The 13,542-nt window shown below is 39.3% G+C and overlaps 1 protein-coding gene across 1 annotated transcript in view; it reads right to left on the bottom strand.

The window, feature by feature from the left end:
- The window catches only part of CPEB3 (cytoplasmic polyadenylation element binding protein 3), a 178,373-nt gene that overhangs the window by 40,766 nt on the left and 124,065 nt on the right, over positions 1-13,542 (bottom strand). Inside the window, exon 8 of the mRNA XM_040624688.1 lies at positions 4,182-4,300. Coding sequence (XP_040480622.1) covers positions 4,182-4,300 — 119 coding nt within the window. The remainder of the gene's footprint in view (positions 1-4,181; positions 4,301-13,542) is intronic.

Here is a 13,542-nt window from a genome sequence, read left to right as displayed (position 1 = left end):
GTTGACTGGAATACAGGGTTCAGAAGGAAAGCAGAAAAAAGAAAGATTGAAAAAAATCTTGAAGTCAGACTGGGAAGGTCTTCAGTCCCAGGCAAAAGGATCTGGACTGTCTTTGTACCTAAAGAGAGACTAAAAGTGCTAGAGATTCTGCTGATATATAAACGGGAGTAGGAAAGACCAGAATTACAGACAGATTGGACAGAATTAAAAATTAAAGAACTGAACCAGCCTCCAACTGGTTTCCAGCTTCCTTGCTCCCAACATTTTTTTCAGTTTTTGTTTTTCAAATTTTGAGTGGATGACCATGTTACCTGAGAAATAACCAAACTTCAGTTTTAAATATACGGTTGACCCTTGAACGACACAGATTTGAAATGCACAAGTCCACTTACATGCAGATTTTTTTCGATAAATGCAGGATAGTACACTTTCTTTTCCTTATGATTTTCTTAGTAACATTCTCTTTTCTCTAGCTTACTTTGTTGTAAGAATATGATATACAGTACGTAAAACATACAATATGTTTAATCAAGTGTATATGTTATCGTTAAGTCTTGTGGTCAATAGTACAATATTGGTAGTTAAGTTTCTAGGGAGTCAAAAGTTATATGTGGATTTTTCAACTACATGGGGGTCAGTGACCCTATTACCGCTACCCCACTCCATTGTTCAAGAGTCACCTGCATAGCAAAATCAATCTGTCATATTTCAGGATATTTATAAATTGTGATTATGCTATAAATTATAAGGAGGAGGAAGCAGGAAACTTCTAGGATACTTTTTTCAAGGTGTCTATTATTTCACATCTCTGGCCAAAGTGTTTTAGAAGGTTAAGAACCATAAACATCTCCTTCCATACCTGATCTTCAAGGTTACTGTTTTTCAGCCCCTATCTCTGTTAGGAAACTCTGGCAAGTTTCCTGCTCTATCAATTTGCTGTTTTGAACCTTCAGGTTCAGTCTTTTTATACGTTCAAAAAGTGGAGTCACTTTGACAAGAGAGACCACTGTCACAATGTCTGTCCACTTCACTGGAAGCCTGGACAAGAACACAGCTATCCTTTGGGATGCCTAGAACATCTGAACAATGGAACTTCTCTTGCTGGAGGAGGGAAAAAAAATCACACATCTAGAAGCTTTGCAATAACTCCTGCCCTTGCCAATTTGTTTACCCTTCTTTGGGACCAAGAAGTCAATTGAACAAGCTATAAATACAGTCCTCTGCCATCTTTCAGGATCAGACCTATACATAGGGTAGGCTGCGTGGTCATAAATGAAATGTAATCACCGACCAAAAATATCTCCCTAATACTATCTGAAATCCAATGATTAGGGATTTGTTTGAGTTAAAAAACAAATATGATCTTAGAAAGGTGAGAGGGGACCTTGCTATCAGGCTCTGTATTAGGAAAACAATCTGATTAACCTAATCCACACAAAAGGAATGTGGGTTTGATTGGGAGGAAGGGATAAGGGAGAAGGTCAAAGGATAGAAAATCTGTGAGACCATTCTGGAACACTGTATATTTCCAAGGAGAAATCCAGGGAGGATCAGAGAGAACTAAACAATAGAACGAGGGCACTAGGATCCTGAAAGGTAGCCAAGCCAAGAAGTAGAAAAAGCAAGAAAGAGCCATAGCTCAGAAGGTTTGGTGAATGAGTTCCAAAGGTTGACTTTGCCTTGAGTTATCGCCAAGGTCCTCATGTACTCCCAATAGTTCAGCCCAGCTCTCACTTTCTGTGGGAGCATCCAAAATGAGGTGGAATGTACTGAAACTTGGGTGGGGAAGTGTGGCCAAATGAGGTTGGGAGTGATAGATGTGGAGCTGAAGCCAAGAAAGAGAAGCTTTCAAAAATGGAACCAAAAGAGCTGGAACCCAAAATGGGATCCAGTTCATTAGAATTACAGGTATTTGGGGACTTTTCTGTTTCCCATCCTAAGTTTTATTCAAATTGTTTATGCTGAAAATTCTGAGTATGCCTGGGTTAAAGAAATACGTGATCAGCAGCCACCATTCAGAATTCACCAAGCTCCAATAAGACCGCTTCACTTGAGTTCAGAAAATGAAAACTGCAATAAGGCAGAAATTTGTAGAAACACAAACAGTGAAAGTTAGTTTTCCCATCAACATTTCCAAAACAGATAATTACACTAATTATTTTCAAAAGTCCTTCAAGTCCAGGGTAATACATGTATTTGGAGGGAAAACAATCAACATACCACAGCCATCTGCAACCACCACTGCTCATTCCCTTTTCATGAGATGTCCAGTCCTGGTGAAGGCTTGCCCTGACAAGCCATAATATCCTCCTTCTCTCACAAAGCCAGTAACGTGACCCTTCCAAGGTACACAAGCCCATTTGCTCATCTCCATTCTCCTCCCCTCAATTCAGCAGCTTCTTAGTCTACTCTGGGCACAACTATCTCCATGTGGACCTCTACCCCTCTGCCTTCTTTATGTGTAAATATATTTCAAATCCTCTCCTACAGCGACAGAGGCTCTCTGGAGGTTGACCATTTACCTTTCAGATATCCGACCCTGCCAAATTGGGATCAGTCTTTCCCAAATCACTATCCCAAAGAGATTTAGAGACGTTACTTCAGCGTTCTCATTATTTACTCCGATGAAACACAGCATACTCCCATTCTAGACACAAAGCACAGCCTCTCCACACCATTTAAATTAAGATCAAAGTTAACAAAGGTTCCCTACTCTTTTTCCTGACCTGTACAACTACCTTATCCAAGTCTGCTATAAAAATTTGGTAATGACCCCAGAATTTGAAAAATACAGTGGCACTGTCACACTTGCTAAAATCCTTGCTTCTTCTGCATCCATCATTCTATGACTCAATATCCCCATTCTTTAGTAACTCCTTCTACTTTCCATGCTGCAGTCTTCCCCTTATAGGTGGACAAGTCCTAGCATCATTGTTTTGCAACCAACTGTAAACCCTGTTCTAGCTGTCACCATTCTTCTCAGCAGACCTTACCATGTAGATAAGCTCTAAACTTGCTCTCCTAACTACAGCATTATTTGGCACTAATAGCATCATCCAGTTATATTTGTACAAGTTCCAAATGCTTTCGCATTCATTTTCCTCTTACCTGAGCTGCTCAACATCCCAGAGAGAAACCATATCCCTGCCATTTTATAGATAAGGAAACCAAGATTCTACAAGTATTAGGTGACTTATTCTGAGCGAAGCAGATAATTTAAATGAGCTGGAGTCAGGACTTCTACTTCTGACCCCAACTCTTCCCCCATGCGCATTTCTGAGAATAAACCTAACTGCCAAGCAAGCCCCACATGTCTGGTGTAAGTCTGATAGGACATGCTGCAGGCCCCATGAGAGATATCTGCATTGGTCCCTTGGTCTATATCACTATTTTTACCCTATTTCCCATTCCTAGCACTAAGTCTTGATACACAAACTCACCCCCTCCCAATTTTCCTCCATCCTACTTCTACCATGTTAACCAATTTCTTTTGTTGTTGTTGTTCTGTATACAGTATTGCCCCTTCTCCACTGATCACCCTTCTGTCAGGAGAAAAGAAACAGTCTTCTTCTCTTACCCAACGACTTACTCACACCCTTTGGCTCAGAAACCACAAACTGTTAACACAAACTCCATATAAGTGTACATTTATTTATGGTTTTGGTTTCATGTTCTCTGTCCTTGCCTTCTCCTGCCCTTCGAAGCTATCCATTTGAGAGTGTAAGCTCCTGGCCCAGAAGGCTCTAGTTAGTCGATTGTGGGTACCATCCAGCACAATGCCTTGCATTCATAGGAGCATAAACATTGCCGATTATGATCTTTATAAAAAAAAAAAATTATTCTGTCCTTGATCTGAAATAATGACAGAAACCAGTTGCCAAAACCACTAAGTGCATTGTTTACTTCAATTCAGAGTTACTAAATAGGAATTAGCTTAAAAGAGCTGTAAAGTGAAAGACAAGGACACATTTGTTTACACGCAGTCCCAAAGGTATAAAATGAAATACTGAGTAATTTGTTATTAGTTCCTCATCCACAACAGTCCAGCTCTACTGCATAGCAAGGTCACCCCGGGTAAGACGATCCTAGTTACCAGCATTCCCATTACAAAAAGGAGGTGATCAGCTATTTCAAATGCATATGTGCTCTAGAAAAGCACCAGCTGGCTGCATACCACTTACCGGTTTGTCCTTGATGGTGGGGCTTGACACGCACAGGTACAGCTTCCCATCTTCTTCTAGGCAGGCATCTATCAACGCTTGCACTGAGCTTTCCTCCTGGAACAGCAGAAAGGCATAGCCTTGGGAGAACAAAAACAAAAGGATAGAGAGAGAAATCAGTACATTAAACTCAAAGTACCAAATAAAAATTTACATGTTGTTTCACTTTGGCAAATTCTTACTAAAATCCAAGAACTTGAAATGGGACACAGGGACGTAATAGTCACTGAGACCTTCATATGCCAAGCATTGAGTTAGGTACTTGTGGACATTATCTTGCTTAATTCTCGTAATTACTCAGGGGAGCAAGTTCAGAACTCCTCTATGGAATTTCCATGAAATACAAGCATACCTCATTTTATTGTCCTTCACTTTTTGTGTTTTGCAGATACTGCATTTTTTTTTTACAAATTGAAAGCCTGTGGCAACCCTACATCAAGTAAATCTATTGGAGCCATTTTTTCAACAGCATTTGCTTACTTTGTGTCACCGTGTCACATTTTGGCAATTCTCACAATATTTCAAAATTTTTCACCATTATTATTATATTTGTCATGGCGATCTGTGATCGGGGACCTTTGAGATTACTACCATGATTGTTCTGGGGAGCCATGAACCGGTCCCACATGGGAAAGCGAACTTAACAGATATTGTGTCTGTTCTGACTGCTCCACTGACCAGCCATTCCACTGTCTCTCTCCCTCTCTGTGGGCCTATTTCCTGAGACACAACAATATTGAAAATAGGCCAATTAATAACCCTACAATGGCCTCTAAGTGTTCAAGTAAAAGGAAGAGTCTCACGTCACTCACTTTAAATCAACAGCTAGAAATGATTAAGCATAGCGTAGAAGACATGTTGAAAGCTGAGAGAGGCTGAAGGCTAGGCCTCTTGGGCCAGTTAGTCAAGTTGCAAATGCAAAAGAAAAGTTCTTGAAGGAAATTAAAAGTGCTGCTCCAGTGAACACATGAATGATAAGAAAGCAAAACAGCTTTATGGCTGATATGAAAAAAGTTCTAGTGGTCTAGATAAAGCAAACCGGCACAACATTCCCTTCAACCAAAGCCTAATCCAGAGCAAGGCCTTAACTCTCTGCAATTCTGTGAAGGCTGAGAGAGGTGAGGAAGCTGAAGAAGAAAAGTTGGAAGCTTATTTCAAGCAGAGAAAGACAATTATCATATGGTTTCTCTCATCTATGGAACATAAGAACTAGGAAGATCGGTAGGAGAAGAAAGGGATAAAGAAAGGGGGGGTAATCAGAAGGGGGAATGAAGCATGACAGACTATGGACTCTGAGAAACAAACTGAGGGCTTCAGAGGGGAGGGGGGTAGGGGAATGGGATAGACTGGTGATGGGTGGTGGGGAGGGCACGTATTGCATGGTGCACCGGGTGTTATACGCAACTAATGAATCATCGAACTTTACATCAAAAACCAGGGATGTACTGTATGGTGACTAACATAATATAATAAAAAAAATTAAAAAAAAAAAAAGAAAAGTTGGAAGCTAGCAGAGGTTGATTCATGAAGTTTAAAGAGAGCAGCCATTTCTATGACATAAAAGTGCAAGGTAAAGCAGCAAGCGCTGATGTAGAAGATGCAGCAGATTATCCAGAAGCTCTCGCTAAGGTAATTAATGAAGGTGCCTGCAGTAAACAGCAGCTTTTCCAACGTAGATGAAACAGCCTTTTATTGGTAGAAGATGCCATCTAGGACTTTTACAGCTAAAGAGAAGTCAATGCTAACCTTCAAAGCTTCCAAGGACAGGCTCACTCTCTTATTAGGCATTAATACAGCTGGTGACTTTATGCTGAAGCCAAAGCTCACTGACTGTTCTGGAAATCCTGCAGCCCTTAAGAATTATGATAGATTTACTTTGCCTGTGCTCTATAAATGGAACAATAAAGCCTGGATGACAGCACATCTGTGTACAAGATAGTTTATTGAATATTTTAGGCCCACTGTTGATATACTGCTCAGAAAAATAGATACCTTTCAAAATATTACTGCTCTTTGACAACATACTAGGTCACGCGAGAGCACCGATGGAGATGTACAATGAAATGAATGTTGTCTTCATGCCTGCTAACACAATGTCTGTTCTGCAGCCCATGGATCAAGGAGTCATTTCAACTTTCAAGTTTTATTATTATTTTTTTTAGAGTTTATTTACTTATTTTAGTAGCAATCTCACACCCCAAGATCAAGAGTCACATGCGCCTCCAACTGAAATAGCCAGGCACCTCCCAGTCTTACTATTTAAGAAATACATTTCATAAGACTATAGCTGCCAGAGACTCCTCTGATGGATCTGGGCAAAGTAAATTGAAAACCTTTTGGAAAAGATCTACTGTTTTAGATGTCATTAAGAACAATTATGATCACAGGAAGAGGTCAAAATATCACCATGACAGGAGTTTGGAAGAAGTTGATTCCAACTTAAGGATGGCTTTGAGGGGTTCAAGACTTAAGTGGAGGAAGTAACTGCAGATGTGGCAGAAATAGCAAGAGAATTTGAATAAGCATACGTAAGGTGAAGATGTAACTGAATGGCTATAATCTCAGCCAGTTTTAATGATAAAACTTTAACAGATGAGGAGTTGTTTCTCGTGGATGAGCGAAGAAAGTGGTTTCTTGAGATGCAATCTCTTCCCAGTGAAGATGATATGAAGATTGTTGAAATGATAACAAAAGATTTAGAATATTACATAAACTTAGCTGATAAAGCAGAGGCAGTCTGAAAGGAATGACCCCAATTTTGAAAGAAGTTCTACCGTAGGTAAAATGCCATCAAACAGCATTGTATGCTACAGAGAAATCACTTGTGAAAGAAGTCAATCGATGTGGCAAAGTTAATTGTTGTCTTATTTTAAGAAATCTCCACATCCATCCCAACTTTTAACAATCCCCATACCCTGATCTGTCAGCACTCATAAACGATAAGATTCTCCACGAACAAAAAGATTACAACTCACCAAAAGCTTAGATATATTTTAGCAATAAAGTAATTTTTAATTAAGGTATGTAGAGTTTTTTTAGATATAATGCTACTGCACACTTAATAGACTACAATACTGTGTAAACACAACTTTTATATGCACTGGGAAACTAAAAAATTTGATTCACTTTGTTGAAATATTTGCTTTATTGGGGTGGTCTAGAACTGACCCCACAATATCTCCACGGTATGACTGTAGATCTGATCATCAAGAGAGTAGGCAGAATCATCACTAGCCTGACCTACAACCACTAGCCAAAAAACTAGCATCATCTGCCCCCCAACTTCCATCAAGCTTTAGGTTTGACACATGCTACAACATGGATGCACCTTGAAAATATTATGCTAAGTGAAGAAACCAGGCACAAATATCGTATGATTCCATTTATATAAAATACCCAGAATAAGCAAATCTATGGAGACAAAAAATAGATTAGTGGTTGCCTAGGGTTAAGAACTGGAGGGAATAGGTACAGGGTTTCTTTTGAAGATGATGAGTATTTTCTAAGATTGATTGTGGTGATGATAGTGGCATAACTCAATGGACATACTGAAAACCACTGAATTTTACACTTGAAACAGGTAAACTGTATGGTATGTGAATTATATCCCAACAAAAGCTGTCCAAAAAAAAAAAAAAGCCCAATAACAGTCTAATGTTTTTACATGTTACTTCTGATGATGTTGCTTGCTTTCTCCAAGGATATTCCCCTATCTCACGGAAGAGTATACAACTGATAAACATGGATACCAGCTGCAGAATTTCCATAGAGACAGCCAGCTTTGCTCACTTAGATTCAGTAAGATTTATTGAGCAACTGTTACAAGTGGGACACAATCTATGGATTATGAGAAAACTGAGATGGAGGAGAGTACACTCCTACTGTTAAGAGACTTATGTAGTAGAAGAAACAGACATTTAGACAATTAACTATTTGCTACAAAACTGAAGGAGATATATGGGGACAAAAAGTGCCTTGGTTGCCCAGAGGAGCAAGGACTCTGACTTGAGAGAATCAGCAGACTTCAAACAGGTCAACAGATGTTCAAGGGACCAATTCTGGCATCTGCTGCCAAACCGGCATTCAAGTATGGCAGCTGCGCAAAGGCCCATCATGAGCTAGTCTATGTTTGACTAGTCAACTATTCAACCCCTCTGCAACCCCTCTAGCTTTGCTCAGTCTCTCAGCTGTCACCCCAGTCCTGCTACTGACCTCAAAAAAAGCCCATCACCAATATGGTTCTACCCTGGTGCACTGCATACCAGAAAGGTGTAAATGGTGGAGAAGAATAAGAACCTCAATATTCAGACGATTCCCACACATCAAACAAAGATGTTAATCAACTGGCCTAGAAGCAAAGCTCTTGGAGTCCTGGGCAGCACATAATGACAGTAGCAACAGATAATGAATAATGGGTACTTTTTTTTTAAATCCTTTTTCTCAACTCCTTGTCTACTATACACAACATCCAAGCAAATAAGAGCAAAGAAAGGTTAACCACTACATCCAAACACACAGCAGGAAAAAGATCAACCATTACCTGACACACCAAGAGTGGCCAATTCAACAGGAAGACGTCAATGCACAGGGGAACACCAAGCCCACAGGAGTGGGTATATAGATACGACAGGGAGGCTGCTGACATGGGGGATCCAGAGCTGTTTTCTGGGCTCTGCTCCTAGGCTAGATGGGTCAGAAGATTCAGCAGGTGGCTAGGCAAGAAAAATACAACCTAACTGCAAAATCAGAAAAAATATCATTTCTTCATATCCCTTCTCTACTGGAAACAGTATCAAACAATCACCAAGCCCCAAGGAATCTATTAAAAATTCAGTGTTTTCATTTAATGTGAGAACATTAATTCCACTTGCCAAAGTGAATATTAAAGATGAGTGAGTTAAAAAATGCCAATCACAAAGAGGAGGTCTCAGCATGTCCTCTCAAACTTCCTGTCTCACCACGTTAAACCCTGGTACAGATGGCCCACAAAGGTCCTAAGAGGCACTCTGGATATCTTGTTCTTGGAGAGGACCCCATCTGTGTACATTATGCACAGGCCCATCAAAAAGGCCTGGGGAGGGGCATCTGGGTGGCTCAGTCAGCTGAGCGTCCAACTCTTGATCTTGGCTTGAGTCTTGATCTCAGGGTCATGAGTTCAGGCCCCGTGATGGGCTTCAAGCTGGCCATGGAGCCTACTTTAAAAAAAAAAAAAAAAAGGCCTGGGAATGAGGCATGCTCACTGAGCTGGGGCTTTCTCCAGCTCCTTGCCATCAGAAGGCCACCAAGCTGACTACATTTTTCTGGCACATTGCTGCCCACACTCTGGAATCTTCCACATCAATTCCTGCACTGAGCTCAACTTGTGCATCAGAAGAGAGGGAGAGCATCTCCCCATAGCAGCTGAGTAGCTACCACAAAAGCCTGGAGATCTTCAATCAGGCCTCTCTCACAGCCATGAATGTTAACATTAGCAGTAGACAGAGTAAAAACAATGGGGAGTCAGAAGTAAAAGCTTGCTACAAATACTATTATCAAGAAAAATATCTACAGGGGCGCCTGGGTGGCACAGCGGTTAAGCGCCTGCCTTCGGCTCAGGGCGTGATCCCGGCGTTATGGGATTGAGCCCCACATCAGGCTCCTCCGCTGTGAGCCTGCTTCTTCCTCTCCCACTCCCCCTGCTTGTGTTCCCTCTCTTGCTGGCTGTCTCTATCTCTGTTGAATAAATAAATAAAATCTTTAAAAAAAAAAATCTACAAACAACTTCTTCTCCTTTCCCAAGAATGGCTCATAATACTTTACCAATTTTTTCAGGATAACTCTTTTACAACAAATAATCTTTTATAATAAATAATCTCTACTCCCTGATCAGCAAGCTGCCACTCACCGTAATGACAATATTCTCCTAGCGTTATAGATAAGGGGTGTTGACTCCAGTTCAACAATTTCCTTCAACCCTACTTCATACCTCAGGCCTTCCAACCAAAACAAAATTCACCAGAGACACCCAAAATCACTAATGAACACAACTTTATTGTACCTTCACCTACTAAAAACACCTTCTGACACCTCAAGGTCAACTAAACCCAGATGACAACAGAAATCAGAGTACTTAAAAACAAATCAGGAAGGAAGAATCCTTCAAACATGTCTCCCTTTTGATCTTCGGAAATTTAAGACCAAAGTAAACAAAGTAGAAAAAGATTCCTTCTAGAATAACAAGGTCAATGTGAAATGAAAATTAAACCAATTATTTACTAAAAGGCAAATTCCACATGGTACTATAAAAAGAGTTCTGAACTAGGAGTCAGAGGTCTAGAATCAGATTCAAGTTCTCACATTTACTAGCTGTGTGTAATAATAGCTAACATTTAGTGAGCATCTATCTACTATGTACCAGGCACCATTCTAAGTGCATTCATTCATCATCACACACACCCTGTGAAGTAGGGATTACTTTTAGTTGTTTCACAGTTAAAGAAATTGCACAGAATGATTAAGCAACTTGCTCAAGGTAACCTAACAAGTGGTGGAACCATGAATTTGAATATTAACTTAAAGTTTCTGAGTCTTGGCTTTTTTCTCTGTAAAATGAAAAAAGAAAGTATTTGTCCTGATTAACTTACAGAGCTGTAGGTTTTGAAATGAACATATGTAAAGGTACTTTGTAAACTAGGTATTGTGCAAGTGTCAATTTTTCTTTCTGCATTTTCAGTTATTTGTGTGATATGTAAAATTGAGTTTTGCATACAGTCTCATAAAATTTGGAGTTCAAATTAATGATGTACACTTTCTACTGTGCATTTTCAAGTGTTTGGTGAATAAAGGGCAGTAATCTAGATACTAAAGATAAACCTTAAAGTTATTTGAATAATAGGCTGAGTATTACTGTAAACAAATAATAAAGTGACTGAATATTTTGCTTCCATATATAATTAGCCATTTCCACCAGGAGAGAGAATTATCCCATGTGATATTATTTGCTGATTCTAATACATTCTTTAAAAAAAAAGCCTGTTATTGGGGTACCTGGGTGGTTCAGTCAGTTGAATATCTGACTCTTGATTTCAGCTAAGGGTATGATCTCAGGGTGGTGGCATCGAGCCCGGTGTTGGGCTCCATGCTTAGCGGGGAGTCTGCTTAAGACTCTACCCCTCCCCCTACATGTGCATGGGCTTTCTCTCTCTCTCAAATAAGTAAATAAATCTTAAAAAAAAAAAACAAATAAAAGCCTATTATACTTACAAATAGATCTCCTCAAACTGTCACTATGATGGCAGGTTCTTCTATTAGTTTGAAAGGTATATAAAAAAGCTTGACAAAAAATTTATAAGGTTCTCCCTTGCCGTCTAAGCCAGTAAGAAACAACAGGATCATAAAACTCAAGTTTCAGAAATGGTACTTTGTTTCCCACATACCTGAGGAGGGTGAGGGGGTTTCAGAGATGTGGTGAGCTGTGGGAGGCCCTCAACTCAGAGCCAGTCTGTGGGTGGAACTATGGGCTCTGGGGGAAGTAACAGGAACTCTTAACACTATCACCATCATGACTCTGGGTTGGGCAGAATGGATGACAGGAAACTGTTTGCTTTCCCACTGGTGCCAAATAGGTTGGGAGAGGAAGGGGAAAACAGTGAGGGACTTTTAGACAAGCCTGGACTGACCACACTTCTCTGGGGTAAAGAGGAACAGGAAGGTATGGGCTTAGGGGACTTAATTGGGATAATTCCATTTTTATTTGGCCAGGTTTTTACAGGGTAAATTTAATTAATAGATTTTTTTTTCTTAATACCAAAGAACACATTAAGTACAACAATCTCCAAAATGTTCTTGGCTACCTATAAAAACAACGCTTCCTGAGCTCTTAAATACATAATTTTTGATGTTAGAATTTTTTCATACTTGATCCCTAGTACAAACAACCATCACCACCAACTTCACCACCACAAACACCAGTTACAAAGTGCTTACAGTGTACCACTTTGCTGATGATAAACACTTTACATCTGCAAGCTCTTTTCGTCCTCACAGTAATTCTATGAGGTAAATACAGTTGTTATTCTTATTCTACAGATGAGCACACCGAAACTCCAAGGGTTTAAGGGACACCTCAGATTAAAAACCAGGTCAGTTTACAGAGCCCTCATTCTTTATCCATTCACTTATACTGTCTTGCCTAAAAATGATGAGGCAAAAATTTCATTATCATTAGCAAATGAGGATTGGCCTGTTTATTATTTATGGTTACTTTTGTGACAGTGATCATTTCCCAGTGTTTTAAGTAGCAGAGAGTGGTCACCTGTGCTTTAATGCTACAATTTAAGGCCTATGCAGATATATTTGCTCTAAAGCACACAGTACTATATTAAGAAGAATTGAAATGATAAATTTCAAAATCATCAGGAGAAGTTTGGATTTAGTTTTATTTAGGTCAATCGAATTGTCATATTTAGTAAAGATGCTTATTGGCTTTCAATGTATTTCTAAGTTATGTAGTTATGTATTTATTTATTTATTTTAAAGACTTTATTTATTTATTTATTTATTTATTTATTTATTTATTTATTTGAGAGAGAGAGTGAGCAGGAGGGAAAGTGACAGAGAATCTGAAACAGACATGGGGCTCAATCCCATGACCGAAAGATCATGACCTAAGCCTAAACCAAGAGTCAGACGCTCAACCGACTGAACCACCTAGGTGCCCCATAAATTATGTATTTAGGATAAAGGTACTTGAGGGCGTGAAAAAGCATATATCTCACTAAATTAAGATTTTAAAAAAATGAATATCATCATTACAGTAATAATTGACTTAAGCAAGAATCATCAATGGATTCTAAAACCATCTGGTAAATTTGGGAAGGGGATACCAGATATTTAACATACTCTTAAAGTATCACTTCACAGATTAATCAGCATTTGCAAAGGGAGAGAGAGGCACTTTTCAAATGGAGGAACCTGGCAGACAATACCTTAACCAAATGATCAAACTTAACATCACCAACAAAGGGGCAAACTGACTTAATGTGCCTTCTGCACTACGTCCTTCTTAATGCAGCATCTCATCTACATACTATTCCTGCTGACGGTTTTTTACTTGAATCTCATTATGAGGAAAAAATCAGATAATTCCAAATTAAGCAATATTCTATAAAACATCTGACATGGACCTGTGAATGATACAAAAGATAAAAAGCCTAGGAAACTGTCTAAATTAAAGGACAGATATGAGATATGACCATAGAGAGATCTGAAAACTAAATGTAAGACTACATCTGGATGTTAAGGCTATATGTTTGGATCTTGGATATTAAAAAAAAAAAAAAAA

The sequence above is a fragment of the Ursus maritimus genome, unplaced genomic scaffold (genome assembly GCF_017311325.1).
Source record: "Ursus maritimus isolate PB19 unplaced genomic scaffold, ASM1731132v1 scaffold_7, whole genome shotgun sequence".
NCBI lineage: Eukaryota > Metazoa > Chordata > Mammalia > Carnivora > Ursidae > Ursus > Ursus maritimus.
The sequence above is the reverse complement of the archived record's forward strand: the minus strand, read 5'-3'. Positions and strand labels throughout refer to the sequence as shown.